Genomic DNA, 20,870 nt, shown 5'->3' with positions numbered 1-20,870 from the left:
TAGCCTTTAGCCTCTTTTCTTCAATCAAATTCAACTGATCATATCGGGACTGGATCCATTCTGCTTCATCTAACTTTACTTCTGACAAAACTCTGAGGGAAGGAATCTCGACCTCGATAGGTAAAATCGCCTCCATTCCATAGACCAATGAGAAAGGCGTTGCCCCAGTAGAAGTCTTGACAGACGTTCGATAAGTATAGAGGGCGAATGGAAACTTCTCATGCCAGTCTTTATAAGTTTCAGTCATTTTCCCCACGATCTTCTTAATGTTTTTATTAGCTGCCTTAACTATACCGTTCATTTTTGGGCGATACGGCGACGAGTTGTGGTGTCTGATCTTGAACTGACTGCAGACTTTCGCTATCATGCTATTGTTCAAATTCAATGCGTTGTCAGATATGATCCTTTCCGGTATTCCATATCGATAAATGATTTCCTTTTTTAGGAACTTGCTAACTGCCGATTTTGTAACATTGGCATATGAAGCGGCTTTCATCCACTTGGTGAAATAATCGATGACCACAAAGATGAAACGATGCCCATTTGAAGCTTTTGGTGAAATTGGGCCAATCACATCCATGCCCCACATCGAGAAAGGCTATGGCAAAGTCATGACATGCAGAGGTGAGGGAGGTACATTAATCTTGTCTCCATAGATTTGGCACTTATGACATGTTTTGGCGTAGTTAATACAGTCTCCTTCTATGGTGGACCAATAATATCCAAACCTCATAATTTGCCTGGCCATTGTAAAGCCATTAGCATGTGTCCCACAGACGCCCTCATGGACTTCCTCTAAGATTTTCTTAGCCTCTATAGCATCTACACATCTCAACAGTACTTGATCCTTCCTTCTTTTGTATAGGATCTCCCAATCAAAGACATAGTCATGGGCTAGTCTTCTCAACGTTCTTTTGTCATTCTCGGTAGCTTGATCGGGGTACTCACAATTCTTCACATATCACAGGATATCATGGTACCAAGGGCGATCATCAATTTCTTCTTCTTCTTCGAAGTTGTAACAATGAGCCGGAGCTTCATAAATGCTCATTTGGATTGGTTTCACATCCTCTGGTTGGTTCACCTTGATCATAGAAGCTAAAGTTGCTAGGGTGTCAGCCATCTGATTTTCTTCTCGTGGGAGGTAGTAGAAGACAATATCATCAAACTCTTTAATTAACTCAAGGATCAACCTCCGGTAATTGATCAATTTGGGGTCTCTTGTCTCCCATTCACCTTTGAGTTGATAAATCACTAGGGCAGAATCTCCATATACCTCTAACACCTTGATTTTACGTTCTATGGCTGCACGTATTCCCATGATGCATGCTTCGTATTCTGCCATATTGTTTGTGCAGTCAAAATCCAATTTACTAGTGAAGGGATAATGATCTCCGTTCGGGGATACTAGGACTGCCCTGATTCCATTGCCCAAAGCATTTGATGCTCCGTCAAAGTTTAGCTTCCAAGGATGACCTTCTTGAGGGTCTTCTTCAGTGCTTGCTATGTACATTAGATCTTTATTTGGGAAGTCAAAGTTCAGAGGCTCGTAGTCCTCTAGGGCACTGCTGGCTAGGAAATCTGTTATCGCACTCCCCTTTACGGCCTTCTGGTTCACATAGACTATATCGAATTCAGAAAGTAGAATTTGCCATCGGGCCATCCTCCCGTTCAAAGCAGTCGACTCCATCAAGTACTTCAGAGGGTCCATTTTAGAGATTAGCCAAGTTATGTGATACAACATGTATTGTCTCAGTCTTCGGGTTGTCCAGATTAAGGCACAACACAACTTTTCAATGAACGAGTATCTCGTCCCGCACTCAGTGAACTTTTTACTGAGGTAATATATCACCATTTTTTTCCTTCCCGATTCATCGTGTTGGCCAAGCACGCATCCCATAGAATTTTCAAATACCGTCAAATACAGTATCAGTGGTTTATCTGGACTAGGTGGTGTCAACACTGGGGCATTAGACAAATATTGCTTAACCTTGTCAAAGGTCTTCTGGCATTCCTCGTCCCAAACACCAGGGTTGTGTTTCTTAAGGAGACGGAATATGGGGTCACATTTCTCAGTTAGTTGTGAAATAAACTGAGCGATGTAATTTAATCTTCCTAGGAATCCCCGAACTTCCTTTTGAGTTCCTTCTCAAGTTCCTTCTTTCTTTGTTTCATGTCCGGCTTAAACCTTAACCCAAAATGGTCTTGTTTGTCCTTCATCATTGGTACATTAATCCTTCCCTGGAGGTATCTCCCGAGTCCTCTTCCGGGTAGAGCCCCTTTTCCAATAGTTAGCCGTAGTCCCATTCTTGTAGTCTCAGATAACCTGGGTATTGGAATCTTATTTCCTTCGGTGATGAACGTCGCGTTCACAAAGTCCAAAGATCAAAAAGAGCACTCGATTGCTTCATCATTTGCCTCGAGATATGGGGCGTCACTGGTTATTTTCGCGATGATGTCCTCTTCAGCATTGATCGTTACTAACTGACCTTTAGTCACTAATTTCAACTTTTGGTACAGCGATGAAGGGACTGCCCCTACCGAGTGTATCCATGGCCTCCTCAATAGGCAATTATACGAAGGCTTAATGTCCATGACCAGGAAATCTACCTCGTATGTGCTCGGCCCGATTAAGAGAGGTACTTCAATTCTCCCCATTACCTTCCTTTCCGTGCCATCAAATGCTCTCACTATATTTTGGCATGTCTTCATATGGGAACTATCCACTGGCAACCTACTCAGCGTAGATAGGGGTTGGACATTTAGTGCAGACCCATTGTCAATCAATACCCCCAGTAATGTGTACCCTTTATAGCGAGTCGTGATATGCAAAGCTTTAGTCGATCCTCGGCCCCCTGGCGGTACCTCATCGTCATTGAAGAATATGAAGTTGTCGGCACTTATATTGTCGACTAGGCGGTCCAGTTTGTTTACAGAGATATCGTTAGCAACATAAGTTTCATTCAGCACCTTCATCAATGCGTCGCGATGGGTTTCGGAGCTTAAAAGTAAGGCCAGTACCGATATACGAGCTGGCTGTTTGTGCAACTGTTCTACGACACTATATTCGCTGTGCTTTAGAAATTTTAAGAATTCCTTGGCTTCTTTTTTAGTCACTGATTCATTAACAGCTGGTTCAGGCCCCGCTAGCTTCTCTTTCTTTTGCTCAATTGCTAATGATTTTTCTTTAACCTATTCGACTTTTGTATTTGGGGTATAACGCCTTCCGCTGCGCGTATAAAAACCCTCATCTTGAACTTCCTCTGATGCATTAATCGGGGTCTCCTCTCCCGGGAATGTCACATTGCAGCTATAGTTCCACGGTACCCTTTTGCTATCTTTATAAGGGAATGCAACGGGCTTTTGGATCACGACCTTGGGCTCAACTTGTGCCCCGGCTCCGTTCATTCTCGGACGTGATATAATAACCACTGGGTGGTTGGCTTTGTAAACATCCTTCATCGACCCCTCTTTGGAGGCACACACATCTGTTTCTTTCGGGCTCCCGACATATTCGAAGAATTCCAGCTCCTTATTATCCATCAATCCTTGTAACAAAGCCCTGAATTCACTGTATTTCTGAATCTCGTGATCCTCTTGATCATGGAACTCCCAATAATTCTTCTCTTCTCGAGGTCTGACCCTTGAATTCTGTGCTATCAACCCTCTTTCCACCATTTTCTTTCAAACTTCCTCCAACGAGGTATTCACTTCTACAATATTCATCTTAATTTCTTTCCCTGAACTCTTGATTATCGCATTTATTCCCTTATCCCCATGATTAGGTAATGGATTCTCTGCACTGGATGTATCATCAAATTTCACAATCCCCATGTTGATGAGTCTTTCAACCAATTTCTTGAAAGTGGTACAGTTTTCTATCGAGTGTCCTGTGGCTCCTACATGGTATTTGCATTGGGCATTTGCGTCATACCATTTGGGGTATGGAGGTTGCATTGGCTTTAGATAGAAGGGAGACATGACATGTGCATCAAATAAACTTTGGTATAACTCCTTGTACGTCATTGGAATGGGCGTAAATTGAAGTTTCTCCCTATTTTGTTTTGTTTTGGGCTCTTGTCTGGGTGGGCCCTGCTGTCCAGTAGTTGTCGACCTTGGTTGGCTTATGGTGATCGATTTTGAATACGAGCTCACATTTTTCACCTCGTGCTCTTTCTTTCTCGGCGCTGACCTCTTAGCGTTTTCCCCAGCCTTTATTTTCCCACATCTTATGGCATTTTCTATCATTTCTCCAGACATTACTATGTCTGAAAAACTCTTGGTTGCACTACCCAGCATGTGGTTAATAAAAGGTGCCTTCAGGGTATTGATGAAGAGCATAGTGGTTTCCTTTTCCAACAGAGGAGGTTGGACTTGTCTGGCCACTTCTCTCCATCGCTAGGAGTACTGCCTAAAGCTCTCATTATGTTTTTTCTCCATATTCTGTAAAGTGATTCTATCAGGGGCTATGTCTGCCACATGACCGTACTGCTTCATGAAGGCTTGTGCTAAATCTTTCCATGAACTGATCTGGACGCGACTCAGTTGGTTGTACCATCTAGAAGCGGCCCCAACCAGACTTTCTTGGAAGCAGTGAATTAATAGTTGGTCATTTTTGACATGGCCTGCCATTCGTCTGCAGAACATAGTGATGTGAGCTTCGGGACAGCTAGTCCCGTTGTATTTCTCAAATTCCAGAGTTTTGAACTTGGGAGGGAGTACCAGGTCTGGAACCAAACTTAATTCCTTAGCGTCGATTCCACCACGATAGTCGATGCTTTCCATTTCTTTAAATTTTTCTTCCAACCATCTACACCTTTTTTCAAGCTCTCTCAGGAATTCTACCCTTTTCTTTTCTGCTTCTGTTACTTCATCGAGATTGAGGACCCCAGGGTTGGTTGGGTTGGCCCCCGGATTAGAGCTCGAGCCGGCCTGATAATTCATCGGTGCCGAAGCACCGGCCTGAAATGGTTGGGGCCTAATTGTGATCGATGGCCTTCTTGGGTACATATCAGGTTGTGTCTGAATGTCCGCTGGAGCAAAACCCGGAGGGTAGGTAGGATCTTCATTATCATCTCCCGCATTAATCAAAGGGCTTTTCCCTTTTTCTAATCTGCCAGCCAATAGACGAGTTAATTGGTCCATCATGCTTTTCTGGGACTCCAGCATCTGGTCCCTCATATCTTGCTGGATTTTGGCAAGCTGTTCTTGCATACGTGTTTGTAATTGATCCTGCATCTCTTTTTGCATTTGTTCCAATCTCTCTAACCTTTGATCCATTGCTCTTGTTTTTCCTCTTGTACCGTAACGATGTTCCAGGGTAACTGCCATGATTTTTAAGGTTTTTTGTGAGTTTTAGTGCGTATGATGCAATGTTGATGCATGAATGCAATGAATGCAATAAATGCAAAAAAGTGTTGATTCCAATTCGATTTCATTAGAGTAACTTTCTAGAACACAAGTTTCTTTACATAAAATAGATTACATATAAGGCTTGGCCCTGATACTTAAGGCCTTGACCTGTCTAAGAAGCCAAGCTAGCTCTCGACCTCGGTCCGATTCTGACTCGTATTTTAAACTCAGTACATCGGCTCGTTCTGCTAATGTTTGCAAGTGATCAGCCACTTCTCGCACTTGAGTCAAAGCTTCGCCCATGACGTAGTCCCTGCTCCTGACTTGGTCTTGAGATGATGAAGTTGCTCCTTCCATCGCTCGTTATTCACTTCGAGGAGTTCTATCTGAAATTCACGATTTTGCAGCGCTATTTTGAGTTCTTCTATATTTTCTTTTAATTCTTCGATTCTGTTCTGACTAGCTTTCAACTCGATTGCAGAGTTACGCGAGTGATATTGATACAATGACCTCTCTAACTCTGATACCCGGGTCTTTAACCCTTATTTCTCATTCTGGCTTTCTACCAAACTTTTTTTCAGAGCACCTTCTCAAGTTTGAGCATCGCAAAATTTTTCTTCCCACTGGTTGGATTTGCTTTGTTCTTCTTTAACTTCATGTCGCCACTGTTCGGATGTTTTTCCTAACCCAGCGGTTCTCATTGATCTGCGCAGCTTCTTATAGTCCGTTTTCAAACTGTCTAAGTCCTCTTCAGCCTTGTTTTTCCCTTTTCTGAGTTTTTCAGCTTTTAGTTTCTAGACATCGACATCTAACCCTAACTGCATCTTTTCTTCTTCCAACTGCTCGATCCTTTTTTCTAGCTCCAGACTCTTTCTCTCGAAATCTTGCCTGATGATTTCTAGCTCAGAGGGGATTACTTTCAAGTGCTCTTCTATCGACTGAGGATTTCCTTGATCTGATGTAGGGATGTTGTCATTAATTCTGTAATTCCACCATCGGTCGTACTCAGGAGTAGTCATGGGATTGGCAGCAAACTTCTTCATTCTACGAGTCTGGTTCCAGGCATTTGATATCTCGCGAACTTTCTTTTTGTAATTATTCCCTGTGAACACGAACTCGCACTGGGCTAACCCGTATGTTGGGGGTGTAAACTGTCTGGATCTGTACTGTCTTAATGATAGTAGAGGAGCATATCCGACGGCTCCCCATACTCCTAACAAGGGAACCCAATCGAAACCTCTGCATCGGTATAATATTTCATCAGGAACCATCCATGGGGCTCTCCATTCAACGTCTTCTTCTCGCAAATTTCTGAGAACCGTCATCCAATTTTCTTCTATAACATCATCTCACCTCGGTGTTGCCACTAACTCTTTTAGTGGAGAGTAATTTTCAGAGAAGATACGATACGAGACCTTTTCCACTTTCCAAAAATGGCTGTGGAACCAAGATAGCAAGAGCTGTGCACATCCAATAAATCTCCCTTCACCCGCTCTTTTACAAGCATTCAATGATCTGAAAGTTTCAGCCAAGATTGCGGGTACATGTGTGGTTCCTTTACCAAGCCTGTCAAAAAGGTCGGCAACAGCCTCGTTTACATGCCCCAAAGCTTTAGGGAAGATGACCAGTCCATAAATGCTCAAGGCGAAGACATCTACCATTTTCTTCACGTCGGGGTACGCTAAGATTAGATCCCTCAGGTTCCTCCAAGAAATGCATTTACAATATCCTTTTTGTTTGATCCGGGTTGTTACCCATTGTTCGCTCATCCCTGTGATGTTCATCAGCTTTTTTGAAAACGCTGGGATGTTAGCAGGTCTGGAATAAATTCTGTCAACCTGAATCTTTGGCCAATGGAGCAAGGTCGTGTATTCTTCTATAGTAGGTACCAAATCTACTTTCCTGAAAGAGAAGCAACTGTACGTAGAATTCCAATATTGGGCAAGGGCTCGAAACAGGTGTTCATCTATCTTGACATCGAGCAGATAAGGTAAATCACCGTAATGACAATAGAATAGCTGTTTGACCTCGCCATCCCACTGTCCCCAAATTTCTTTCATTTCTTGGAGATTATTCTGAGTTACGCTGATCCGAGTAAAGTTCCATAACTCTGACACGTACCCCCCGGTAAGACTGTCACATTTCTCTTGTTGTGTCGTCTCAGCCCATATCCGGACAGCCGCGTTGTCTTCTACTTTATCAAAAAACCTCTTTTCCATGATAAGCTATCTATTTAGGAACCGAATGCGAATCAACACCTTTTATGATGAAAATGCCATGCAAATACTATCAAAGTAAAGCAAAGCAAGTCAGTAATTTATACACAGTTCAAAGCAAACAAAAAATAATAAATATAGCACTTGCTCAGGTAACCACTAGAGTTTCAGAGTCGCTCTACCTAGGGTAGGTTCTTAAGGCTCGCTACATGGGGCTTGGTTCTAGAGTAAGGGTACCTGAACCAGCAGATTTCTCGATCTTCACCCATTATAGGCTCATACAGACCGAGTTCAGTTCAGGGGAATACATTTCCCTATGGCTGCACGGAGATGAAAATCTCACGAAGACATAGGTATGGACGTATCCCGAAAGCGATCCACTATCCTGCACGGAGGTGAAAACCTCACGAAGGAGTAGTTTCTCACTCCCACTTAAAGGGGTGTGACCACAGTGGTCATGCAATGCAATATGCAAAACCATTTAAAGACTCAAACCAACGCTGTAGGTATTGTATCATAAATCACAAAAAATAGCTGATGAAATGCAATGAAAGGATCGTATTTCAAAACCAAATTTTCAATTTTCAATAAAAAGAAAAAAGTTAATCAACTTGTGGCTTGACTCTCTTACTTGTGTCCCCAGCGGAGTCGTCAAGCTGTCGTAACCATTTTTTTAGGGAAAAATGGGAATCGACTTGGATTTTAAAAAACGAAAATGAAAAATGGGGAGTCGCCACCAATCCCTTTTGATGAGGTGTGGTCGGGTCACCTTTAAATTAACCATTTTAATAAAAGCTAAGATTTACTAAAATGATAATTTTGGGTCTACGAAAATCAGAAAATAAGTTCGGGAGTCGGTTACGCACGAGGAAGGATTCGCACCCTCGATACGCCCAAAATTGGTACCTAATTGATTAATTAATGTCTTAAGATCGAAGATTGAAAACTTTGAAAACTTTTGAAATACGATCCCTCTTTATAAAAAGCTCAAGCGTTAAAGACCTTCTTGTCTCAAAATATGAAATGTCACATCCAGTAAGTTAGGACATGATATCTTAAATTTTCAAGAGCGAGCTTGCCTTTTTATAAAATCCGTGTATTTTATTAAAAGGGCATTCGATTATTTAGAGTAAACGAGAGAAATCGAAACCCAGTAAGTTAGGGCACGTTTTCTCGAATTCTCGAACACCGAATATTGCCTTTATTTCAAAACAAATTCTTATTTTGAGATGACAAAATGTCATACCCGGTAAGTTAGGGCACTACACTTCGCATCTTCGAGAATAAGCATTTTTCAAAACTCGTATAGCGATTTAAAAGAGTATTCCGTTATTTGGGTTAAACGAGAGAAATCGAAACCCAGTAAGTTAGGGCACGATTGTCTCGAATTACCAAATACGGAACATCACTTTTATGAAAGAATTATTTTAAGGTATCGAGTGAAAAAAATATAATGTGATTTATTGAAAAACATAAAACCAAATCGTGGTGCTAATACACAATAATAAGTGCGACAATATCAATAACAATGATATAAGTGATTATAAAAGGATGAAAGCAAGGCTAGCAATATAAAAATATAAAACACAAGCATAAGGCAAATGACATGATCGAATAAAAATAAAAATAAATAAAGCATGGCAAAATAAAATGACAATAATGACGAAAACGATAACAAAAATAATAATATAAATAATAATAGCAGAGAGCGATAATATATATGGTATTAACATATATACGTGATAATAGAAATAAAAGTATATATAATATTAAAAAGATATGTACGGGATACACATGTGAAATAAGCACATAATAGTTATAAATATATATATATATAATAGAATATATGAATAACATGATGTTTACAATATATATACATAATATATATGATATGTATGATATAACATTAATATACATGTGCATAATGTGGAGTACTATATATATATTAAAAGGATGCATATATGACATACAAATAAAACAATAATACCAAAGATTACTAATAATATAAATGTATACATATATATAGAGGTTAAAAATATAAAACATATATTGATTAATAGTAAATATGATAGAGGTAAAAGTAGATGAAAAAAAATGTATATAATATGGTATTAATATGTGTATAATATAGTATTTAAATGTATATACATAATGTGTACATGAAATAGGGGTAAACACATATAATTAATAATACTAACTATATATATATACATACTGTATGTGAAATATATATATAATGCTTAAAAGGAAAAATACATGTAATAATGCTAATACATATATGCGTAGTACAATGTATATATACATTAAATGAATACATATATAATATACAAGTATATTAATGCGAGAATAATATTAAGCTTTATAACATATGAATATAAACATTAAATAAAAGTGAGATGTTTAATAAATAAAAATATAACATTAATACAGTATGATATTATGATTAATATTACAATTAAATGAGAAATATGAGGAAAAAGGACGAAATTGGGTTAAAACGGAATTTTAGGGGGAGATTTTAAAATCATCAAAGGGGAAAAGGACTGGTTTGAACGCACGAGCAAATAGGAGGGATCGAAGGAGTAAATAGTCTCATTTTACCAAACGACGCCGTTCGGATCTTCCTCCTTCAGACAGTCAGGGGATTAAATTAAAATAGAATTAAAATTACGGGGCCAAATTTAAAAACGTGAAAAGATCTGATTAAAACCAATGAAATTGCGGAGGGACTGCATGCGCAAATGTCCCAATCGCAAGAAAACACGCCGATCCTGGAAGCGGGTTGGGTCAGTGCGCGGGTTGAAGCTCGGAACGGCGCCGTTTTGTATTATGAGGGCCTAAGTGAAACGGTGCCGTTTCACTAAGTCTATTTAAGCCATTCGTTAAAAAAAAATTCATTTCTTTCTCAATTTAGAAAAAAAAAAGAAGTGGGGCTTTGAAATTCTCTCCCCCTCTCAGTCTCCGACCTGGCTCCGGTCACCGACTACCGTCGTCGCCATCGTGCCGGCCACCGTACACGGTGGCCGGAAATCGCCCCTAGGTAAAATTTTCTCTTCTTTTTATTTATTATTTATTATTTATTTAATATATATGTTTTTTTATTAAAAATGGGGTAATATGTTTATTAAAAATGGGGATAATCTGTAAATAAATTCGAAAAGAAAAAGGAAAATAGACCTTAGATTTTGTGGTTTTCGGTTCTCCGGTCTCTGATATGGGGCTATTCCCTGCTCTTGATGTTGTTAAAGTCTCTGTTTTTTACTGGAAATAGAACGTTGTTTGCTTTTTATTTTCACAAAAATGCCGAATGTACAAATGGTAATGGATTCAGCCTTTTATAGGCGTTTACAACTTGCTTCTTGTTCTGTCTTGTCTCGTTAATGCTTACAGGTACAGCTTTGGGCGGTGGCGCAGTGACGAGGGCGGTGGCTACAGTAGGCAGGAGGTGGCAGATGGCTAGAGGGTCCTAGGTGAGGCTAAGTGGGATTAGGGTTTTCTTTTTCTAATTTTCTTTGGGTTGGGTTAGTGTTTTGGGCTAAGTTTTGGGCTAAGGGTTTTGGGTTTGTATTGAGTTTTGATTGAATTTTAATTGGGTAGTTGAGTTATGTTTATTTGGGCCCAAAATTGGGCTTGTACAGGAATGATAATGGATTATGAAAGATACTTTATATCATTTAAATTAGTTTTTTTATTTAGACATTAAATTTTTTATTTGAGCAAATTAAGAATGAATCTTGAAATGAATTTTTAAATATATGTGCATTATTTGAATTTATTTTAACTTTTAGTTAAATAATGTTAAAATCTTTTTGAGAATTTATAAATACAAATATACATTTGTACATAATAAACCTAAAACATAAATGCTTAAATATACAAAACCTTAACTTTTTTCAACAATACTAAAATTTTATTAACTATTCATTATTGGAATTCATTTTATTTGTAAGGATAATGGCTTTGGATCTCAATTTGATATTTACATTTATAGGAGTCCAAAGCAAAGCATGTGCCTGCCTTTGGGGCGTTAATACATAATTAATCTCCTAATTTAATTGTTATTAAATAATAGTTAATTAGGGTAATTATTGTGGCATTATTTTATTAGAACAATTAGACGTTGCATTTTGAATATTCTTTCTGTCAGTACTTATGAGTGCAAACTTGAAATCAAGTGGGCGATTTGCTCTTATCATTATGTAACATAAAAAATAATAAATATTGTACTTATTTTACTTTTTCCTTTTACATATTTTCACAAATATTTTTTAGATTCACGTTTAGATGGATAACGAGGGTCTTTTCTTTATTTAAATGTCGTAAAAATATTAAGATTAAACTATATCAACAATCCCTTAACATTGGTTTTAATAACAGAACATTTATTCAACTTTCAATTCAGTCACTAAATTTTAAAAAATGATAAATTGGTCACTAACATTCATTTTCCATTACAAACATAATAGAATGCTAATGTGGCACGTTAACTTGTCACATTGGCATCCCATGGTGGAAACGACTCCAATTTAAGAACCCTAGTTGGATAGTAGAAGAAGAAGGATAAAGAAAAAAAAAGAATTCCGTACTCAAGTCACCTTTGATTCATCAATGGTGGTCTCTACACTATCCCCAGTCTCTTACCTTACAAGAATCGAACACACTAATCTCTTTCCCTCCAAAAAACGCCAATTTAACCTTTTTTCTCTCGCCAAAAAGTCATTAACAATCTCTCCATGGCTTCATGAAAAAAGTACCCCCTGTTTGGTTCCCAAGAAATAATTTTTTTTCCATTATTTCTTTTTTATTTGCTTTTATTTATTCATTTTCAGGTAAATAAATACGACACAAAATGGGAAAACAATGGTTTGAAGCAAGGATTTTTTACAAAGGAAGTGAAGAAATAGAAGTGGATGTGTTTAAGAAACTTGAGAAGAGAAATGTTCTAAGCAATGTTTAAAAAGTTGGGCTTTTATTGAAGATGGAGGAGCTTGGTTTCACCCATTCATTGATAGAGAAACTTAGTGTTTTCTTTAAAGCAGAATAGCTTGGGTTGCTTAGCTTGGTAGAGCTTGGGTTGCCTTTGACGTTGGCTTTTGTTGCACTGCTGACTTTAATAGCAGCGTTGGTAGCGATTGTGATTATATCAAATGATTAGGTGGGTTTAGTGGCAGTGCAAGTGGTGGTGGCTGGAGCACTTGTTGTCGGTGCTGCTGGTTTGTTTGTGGGGTCGGTTGTATTGGGGCTATTGGAGACTTTGAGAGAGATTTTACAGTCTCTTCTATTCTCTTCTTCTGCCCAACTAGGGCTCTTAAATTGGGTGGATTTCCACCGTGGACATGTCCAATATGGCTAGTTAATTAGCCACGTCACCTGTCCTTTCAGGCCTGTAACGAAAAATGTTAGTGGGTGACTAATTTGTCACTTTTCGATAACGTTAGTGAGTGATTTTTCATTTTTCTAAAGTTTAGTGACTGTTTTATTATTGGGCTATTCCAAAGTTGGCTCTTAAAATACTTTTTTAAGTTTAGATATTGTGAAGTTTATTACATGATGAAGTCATCATAAAACTTGCATTTTCTCTATCAAAAGGAAAAGATTGTAAAGTACAATTTACAAGATTTCGATTTTCATGAGTGTCGAGTTTTAGCTAGTGACCTTGGATTGAGGAATTTATTTGCTCATTGAGCATACCAACTCATTTAATATAAATAAGATTTAACATAAATAACTCCTCGGTCTTTTTTATCCATATATATGAATTAGGAAAATTATTTTCAAAGCAGTTAAGTTCATGAATTATTTGGAAAACTAGTCGACAGAGAAGGGAGAGGTGAAGTTGGCACCTTAGAGGTTTGACTTCAATCAAATTCGGCTCCTGGAGGTGTAACACCCCTAACTCGTATCCGTCGCCGGAATAGAGTTACTAAAGGTAACGCTTTGTAACCCTGTTTCGGCGACGGATACGGGTTAGGAGTGTTACAAGAGGTGTTGATTTCAATTTACATACATGCTTGCCTGCATCCAACAATTAAAGGAAGCACATGGAGGCTGAAAAACAAAGCTTTCTCGTGCATGATAGGCTGGAAAAAGGGTAGAGTTGAGATGATGGAACAAGGTAGGCTGGCTTCTAGTTAAGATGATGGAGCAAGGTAGGCAATGAGTAACGGGTAAGTGAAATAGTAATAGCCAAGATGGGGGAGGCTGAAAATTGTATATATACACCTTCACACTAGGGCAAGTAGAGTAAGTTTATTTAACTTCTTTCCTTGAGCATTGTTATTTTCTTCTAGTTATTATGTTTTAAATACTTTGTAATCTTCATCTATTTTCTTCAGTCTTTGTAAGTTTTTTTCATGATATTGGACAATAGACTTACAAATATTGATATATTGATTAATTTTTTTAATTTAAATTGATATTATACACAAGAATTCTATACAAAAATGAGCAATAGGTTTTATGTCTTGGTGAATTGTAATGGTTGAATTCGTGATATAGATATTGATGTAATCTTTGAGTTGAGAAGTCTGATTAACATGATGTTCAAAAAGAACATCACGTTAGTAGAGATGAAGTACAAAATTAGTAAAAAAATAGGAGCTTTGATCGGGTTGTTAATGTGTAGATATATTACATGCGATAATCCAGTGAGATATTCTACAATTCATGTGGTAGGTGATGATGATGATCTACAGAAAATAATTGCACTTCATGAGTCCAATGGTATTGGAAGAGTGGAGCTGTATTTCAAGCTCAACATCATTGAAGAAGGACATGGAAGGTCGATATTCCAAGCTCATCTAGGTTCCCTGTAGTGGATTTGCAAATTGGAACACCAGACCCGACATATGGGTTGATTAATAGTTTCATATCACTATTGGAAACTCTCTTTATTTTAGATAAATACACTCAAATAAGAATACAGTCAGGATGTTTTGCATCGCAATTTCTAGAATCCAAATTTAGCGGTGCTCCAAATTTATATGAGGTGCCATCAACTTTTGCTAGAATACACCATTCCTAAATAGAGCCAAAAGTGCATGAGAATATCATTGACTTGCTATTTGGAGAACTCGCTGGTGACTTTAACGTTGTTGATTATGAGACCGGGGAACCTGTACATGTTGGTGATATTGGACAAGATATTTTGAAATATCAACCTCTAACCCGTATGCTTGAAGTTAAGTTTGATAGAATGAGAGGACTTAAGTTTTCGAATTATCTACATATCACTCTTGGTTATTCCACTCCATTCGTTACACATTCAGGGCAATTGGCTGTTGGTACTCAGTTTCCAATGAAAGAGGTTGCCATTTTAGTCATTCAGGTGTACAATGTTAAAGAATAATTAAATTAAAAAGTTAATGTATCTACGATTTGTGAGGGGTGTTACACTATATGCATCATTCGTTGTGGAAATTTTTATTTACACTACATACATATTTACATTACATGCATCCACATGTAAATTTTTTATTAAATTACAAATTTAATGTATCTAAATGACAACTTCTGTAAAGTTCAATCTACTTCTGTGAAATCTAACAAAGACCAATCTACAAAGATTTTAAAAGTTCATAACGATGTCGTGACGTGAGGGAGTTTCTCGTCGTGACGTTTGTAACACCTGTTGCTTGGTCTGGTCGTCAGACCCGAGCTATAGGATACTACAACAATACAATTTGTACTTTTGCTACAACACAAATGTTGATGCAGTTCGTGTATTAAGATTGCATGAAATCTGATGGTCTAAGTGTGTAATAGGAATTTTGAGGTTAAAGGATGCTTTTATTTGAAAGATTGAAATGTGTATATGTGTATGGAAAAACATGAACATGTTCATGTTTTTCATGTACGAGTTAATGTATGATGAGTCTGTGTCTGTCTCTGGACTTGTCTAAAAAGGTTTTTTAGGACTTTAAACACGAAACTCTAAAAGAAAAAGTCCATGGCCATGGAACCCTAATGGAAAGGAACATATCATGTAAGACCATAACCGGGTTATGGCATCATATGGAAAAAACTAAAGGAATGTTATTACCTAAATGGGTTCTCTGCGTGACCCTATGCAATAAGGGGCAAACCTCATGAAATGTGAGTTGAGGCAAATCCCTATCATAAAAACACCAAAAAATGAAAAACTTTTATAGCGAACCTCTAAAATGAAAGCCCGGTGTGAGTACTAACTTAAGCATCAATAGAATTTAAGTCATACATTTTATAAAATTTGCAGAAATTATATATATAAACACAATTTCACAGATGGCAGTATGCATGATAATTTCAATGCAGAACTCTTCAAAAATCAGTGCAAGTTTTTAGAAAGTGTTCCTACAACTCTGTTACGCACCATATGTAACGCCCCGAATTCGGGCTTAGAAGTATTGGGCCTTTAGTATGGGTCCGTAAGGAGGTTGTATATAAGCATTTAATTGTACAAGGAAATGACACAATTAAATGTCTGCTTTAGTGGTTAATGGCCCTAAGAAGTGTTGGAGAAATCTTGGGTTCAAACCTGGGTTTTAGCAAAAATTTTGGTAATAAGTGAATAAAACCCTGGGTGCTTGGATGAAGGCCTTTTAAATTATTGTGGTAAATAAATGACACAAGGAAGCTTGTGGTTTAGTGGTTGTGGTGTCATTAAAGTTGCAAGGGAACCTGGGTTCAAGTCTTGGCTCTTGCAATTTATTTTGGTTTTTCTTTTAAAGGAACCTAGACTTTGGCTGATAGACCTTATATTTAAATGAGGATAAAAAAATGACACAAAAAGAGCCTGTGGTGGAGTGGCAAGGTGGCGTGTTGTGTAACTGTGAGGTTTTAAGGTTCAAGTCTTAGGATGCACAATGGAGTATTTATTTTGCTGTTTGAGCTGTGTAGGAGGTGGAGTTGGACTAGAACTCTGTGGTTGAGGTGGTCATAAGAAAATAAGGAATTTTCCTAATGGTTGAAAGTAATCCCACACCGAGAAGCTAACATGGGAATTGGCAAGGATGATTAAGACCCAATGCAGGATGTGCAGGGTGATTAAGACCCAATGCAGGATGTGCCAAGGTTGGTGATCGTGGACTTCGGTGCGTTCGTATAAATAGGTGTGTATTCACGCCCTTCTTTCCTAAAAATAGGCAAAAGTTGAAAGCTGCCACGAGCGTTCTCGTGTGTTGGGGCTATTCTGGGCCGAATGGGCCTGATGGGCCTGTGGGCCCGCTTGTGTAAATCTAACTATTAGGTGGGAAGTAATTGGGCCTGATGGGCCATATGAATGTGATTAGGCCTGATGGAACATATGAATGTGATTAGGCCTAATGGGCCATGTGAACGAGATTGGGCCTAAAGGGGCCAAATGAATAAGTGTGGATCTGTTAGTGTTTTGTAAAGGGGTTGTGGGCCTAGTTTTTGGTAACTAATCAAGCAGACATAAAACTTAAATAATTAATTAATCGTGATCGTGGACGAGTCATAAGGTTAATGTGTGGCAATGGGTATATGTATGTCTAGGATTGGATCTAAGGAGAGCTTGGTACTTAAGCGGTCTTAATGACTCACCTCCTCTTCTCTGGAATCCTACCTGGTGCATAGTATCTGTTCACTTTAGCCAACGAGGACTTGTTAACGAGCCAAGGTAAGTAATAAACCCATAATGAAGGGAAATTATCAAAATACCCTCGGTTTGTAAAATTACCGAAGTACCCTCGGTTTGTAAAATTACCAAAATACCCTCGATTGTGAAATTACTGAAATACCATCAATTTGTGAAATTACCAAAACACTCTTGATTTTTAAAGTTACCGAAATACCCTCGATTTGTAAAATTACCGAAATACCCTCGATTTGTAAAATTACCAAAATACCCTCAATTTGTAAAATTACCGAAACACCCCCAATTTGTAAAATTATCAAAATACCCTTGTAGTGTAAAATTACCGAAATACCCTTGTAGTGCAAAATGACCGACATACACCTGTAGGGTAAAATGACTGTTTTGCCCTTGAGGGTAAATGACCGACTTAGACTTCGAATTTAACTGATTTGATTATGAATGTCTGACTGCATTTTAATTGACTTGACTGTGGTTGTATGAATGATATGCTCTTAATATATGTCTAAAAGACTGTTACTAAATATGACCATTCTTCATACACGTGTGATGATTGAGCATGACATACACGACATTTGCATAGGTTGGGAATTATGGAACGGAGGAAGTATATGAAGATCACATGGTTGCTTGACGATCGTGGATCCACCGATGGCTATTAAGCCTAATATTTGATTAGCAGCTTGCTGCAATGAAGGTAGTACCGTAACCGGGCTACCATTGATGTGTATCGGATGGGTGGGTCGATATTTATATCCCCACATGATCTGTACCGGGGGACGGAGTTGGTGTGTAGCGGTTGGATTATTGGGGTGGGTTGCACAACATTGCATGTATGATATTATTGTGATATTATTGCAATGTAGGCTTCAGCCCAACTGAGGCTAAGATGGGCTAGGCCCAATTGATTCTGTTATGGGCTGTGACCCAAATGATATTGTAACGGGCTTTGGCCCACGAATGCTCTGAACTGGACTGTACTATTACTATAATGGGCTCTGGCCTAAACTGATGCTGAATTCTGTCTGTTTACTGACTATTACTCTAGTAAGGGGATTAGACACTGACTTTTCATAAACTCACCCTGTTTATTTACTGTGCAGGTAATTCCCAGGGTTAGGTGGATCAGTGTCGCAGAGGGACTCGGAGACGACCACTCAACTACACATGTTTTTCTATTTTGTTTATTTAGTTAAGCACTTTGGTTTTTGATTTGGGTTGTATTAAGGCCTCTTTATTTTCTTAACCTTTTATTTGGGAAATTTATTTAGTATGCTTAATATCTGTTAGAAGTAGGGCACGGTTTTCTAAAACAACAACTGGTTTTCAAAATGTCACGTTTCCGCAACTGTTTAAAAGTAAGCTTCTGTAGCAAGTAAAGTTTTAAGGGAATTAACATTTCACAAGTTTTAAAATGGCCAGAGGTTTTGAGTAGTAAGAAGGGTTTTCAATGAGAACATGGTTTTCGAAAAATACTTCAATGTGACACGCCAGATTCAGACCTAACTTCTAGGCCGGGTTTGGGGTGTTACATCATAAAGAGTTCCATCCAATAACACACCACAATATGAACAAGCCACCAGAAAATGCAAATAAGCTGCCAAATACATATATTTGTGGACAAGTCACCATAATTATAGATAAATTGCTAGAATATGTGGTTAAACCACCAGAATATGCAAATCATTAAACTGCCAGAATCTTCCTCCTTTCAATACCATCCCAACCCTATACATGTGATATGACATACAGAACAGAAGTTTTCAGTAGGCATGCTTAATAAGTGAATCAGATTTTTATTATCAGAAGCGATACAGTAGGCATGCTTAACATGCGAATCATAATCCCCTTAATAGAAACAGTGGCACGATGTATTTTTCATGCTTATCATATAATGTCATTAAATCAGATATCATAAGTGTTGTAATATGAACATAATATCACATTTATCAGTAAATCACACAAGCACATTCACATCATCACATATTAATCAGTTCAAAATCACTTACTTGGAAATAATCCTTTTTAATGGATTTAGCATCCCATTTTGAATACATAGTGTATTCACATATATTCACATTTCAGAGAACTTAACAAAGTACCAACCATTAATTGTTATATTGATATGAGTCTTAAGACCCAATTTCTGGTCCATGGATGTAATGGGCTTAAACTACCTCATGGCCCCCCCAATAAGGTCAAATGTCAAGAAAACCAAAACCAAGATTAGACCAAAGCCAATATGTGAGGATGAATCTTTTCAAGAAAACAAGGAATAATACATGCACAGAATGGGTGAAATGTATTAAAGTTAATTCAACCAAGCTGTCAATTTTCAAGCTGAAAAGATTAGTCAATTCGCAACAAATTTTTGGATGGGATTCAAGAATTTATGGATTAATGTTTTCATAGAATTTGGAGATCTATCTCTTAGCTTTGAAATGAACTTTGAATAACTCAATTTCGAGTTCAGGAACTCAAGTTATGACTATTTTAGTGAAGACTACGCAGGTAGAATTTTTGGACTGGATTATTACGAAAATTACGAGTTTCGAGCTTTTAATTTGGGTTTAAATCATATTGGGTTTGGGTTTTAGGCTTAAATATTATTATATATGAGCCCGATATTTTATTTATTAGCTTTTATTATTTTATTATTCCAAATTTTTTTATCATTATTAAGTATTTTAAGTTATTTAGGAGTTTTATGTCAACAAGAAAGATTAGTTTAAAACTACTTCTTATTTACGTTAATAAGAGTTTGTATACTAAAGAGATTTATTTAGCTAGCCTAGATAAGTGCCTTTGGATTGTACAAAAATCAAATCATTATTATTTAACAACTTCTCTTTTGAGTTAATAAATTTTCTTTGAGTTTTTCTTTTCAAGAATTTTCAAACTTCTTCTTCAAACTTTTTCTTGCCAAGTTTTCATTTTTGGAGGGGAAATTAGAGCCACTTGACGGGGGTTGAGGATTCTTCTTGTTTCCAAGGCTCTTTAGGACTTCTACATGTCACGTTCCATCTTTTCCATCTATCTTCTTTATTGTTCTAATATTTGATTTTGTTCCATTTTATTTATCTTAGTTATTTATTTAATTGATTCCTTTAATTTTTTATCTGACTTCGATACATTTTCATTCCAGGTTATGTCAAAATCTAAGTTTCTTTCTGAACTCGTCTAGAGCCCTAAATCAACTTTTTGAATTGGAAAAACTTATGATCTTGTTCCGCTCATCTGTATCATTTGATATTATATTCTTGGGAGTTTTAGGTGTTATTTGTGTTCTTATAAACTGATTTCCAACAAATAGTCTCAAAACAATTTTTTACTCAGAAATTTTTCAGGAAAAAATATTTTCCAGTAGGTAAACATTTTTCAAATGATTTGAAATTTTACATATTGATTCTTGACACTCTTTTAGAATATTAAAAAAATTTTTCCTACAAAAAGGTGATCGAAAAAGTTAAAAAAATAGAAAAATAAAGAAAAAAAGTTTTTAAAATATTCTATGGGTTGAATTTTGTGTTGAAACTTTCTAGATCATATCTAAATTATTTGAGGATGCTCCAGTTTAAATTTCGTGATTTTTGAAAATCAAGAACACTTGAACAAAGTTTGTCAATTGTCTTTGCAATTTTTTGGGTTTTCGAGTTTCAGGGATTTTCATTGACTCTTAGCCTTAGGTTTTTCATTTTTTTTGTTTT

The 20,870-nt window shown here is 37.3% G+C and overlaps 1 protein-coding gene and 1 pseudogene across 1 annotated transcript; one reads left to right on the top strand and one right to left on the bottom strand.

The window, feature by feature from the left end:
• Positions 1–6,146: 6,146 nt before the first annotated feature.
• Positions 6,147–7,412, bottom strand: LOC121218254 (uncharacterized). Its single transcript, XM_041095154.1, has 3 exons — positions 6,706–7,412; positions 6,484–6,591; positions 6,147–6,333 (listed from the first exon to the last, which is right to left on the bottom strand). Exons 1-3 carry the CDS (start codon positions 7,410–7,412, stop codon positions 6,147–6,149), a joined length of 1,002 nt encoding a protein of 333 aa, XP_040951088.1.
• A 4,764-nt stretch (positions 7,413–12,176) lies between these two features.
• Positions 12,177–12,921, top strand: LOC121218253 (uncharacterized; annotated as a pseudogene).
• The last annotated feature ends 7,949 nt before the right edge of the window (positions 12,922–20,870 follow it).

Source organism: Gossypium hirsutum, chromosome A03 (assembly GCF_007990345.1).
Source record: "Gossypium hirsutum isolate 1008001.06 chromosome A03, Gossypium_hirsutum_v2.1, whole genome shotgun sequence".
NCBI classification, from domain to species: domain Eukaryota; kingdom Viridiplantae; phylum Streptophyta; class Magnoliopsida; order Malvales; family Malvaceae; genus Gossypium; species Gossypium hirsutum.
The sequence above is the reverse complement of the archived record's forward strand: the minus strand, read 5'-3'. Positions and strand labels throughout refer to the sequence as shown.

Excerpts from the sequence above, each read along its gene's own strand:
- LOC121218254 (XM_041095154.1), bottom strand. The coding sequence starts at position 7,412 with ATGAAAGAAATTTGGGGACAGTGGGATGGCGAGGTCAAACAGCTATTC. Across the intron at positions 6,592-6,705 it reads GAGTTAGTGGCAACACCGAG|AGGTTTCGATTGGGTTCCCT; the intron begins GTGAGATGATGT and ends ATACCGATGCAG. Across the intron at positions 6,334-6,483 it reads TTTACACCCCCAACATACGG|AATTAATGACAACATCCCTA; the intron begins GTTAGCCCAGTG and ends GTGGAATTACAG.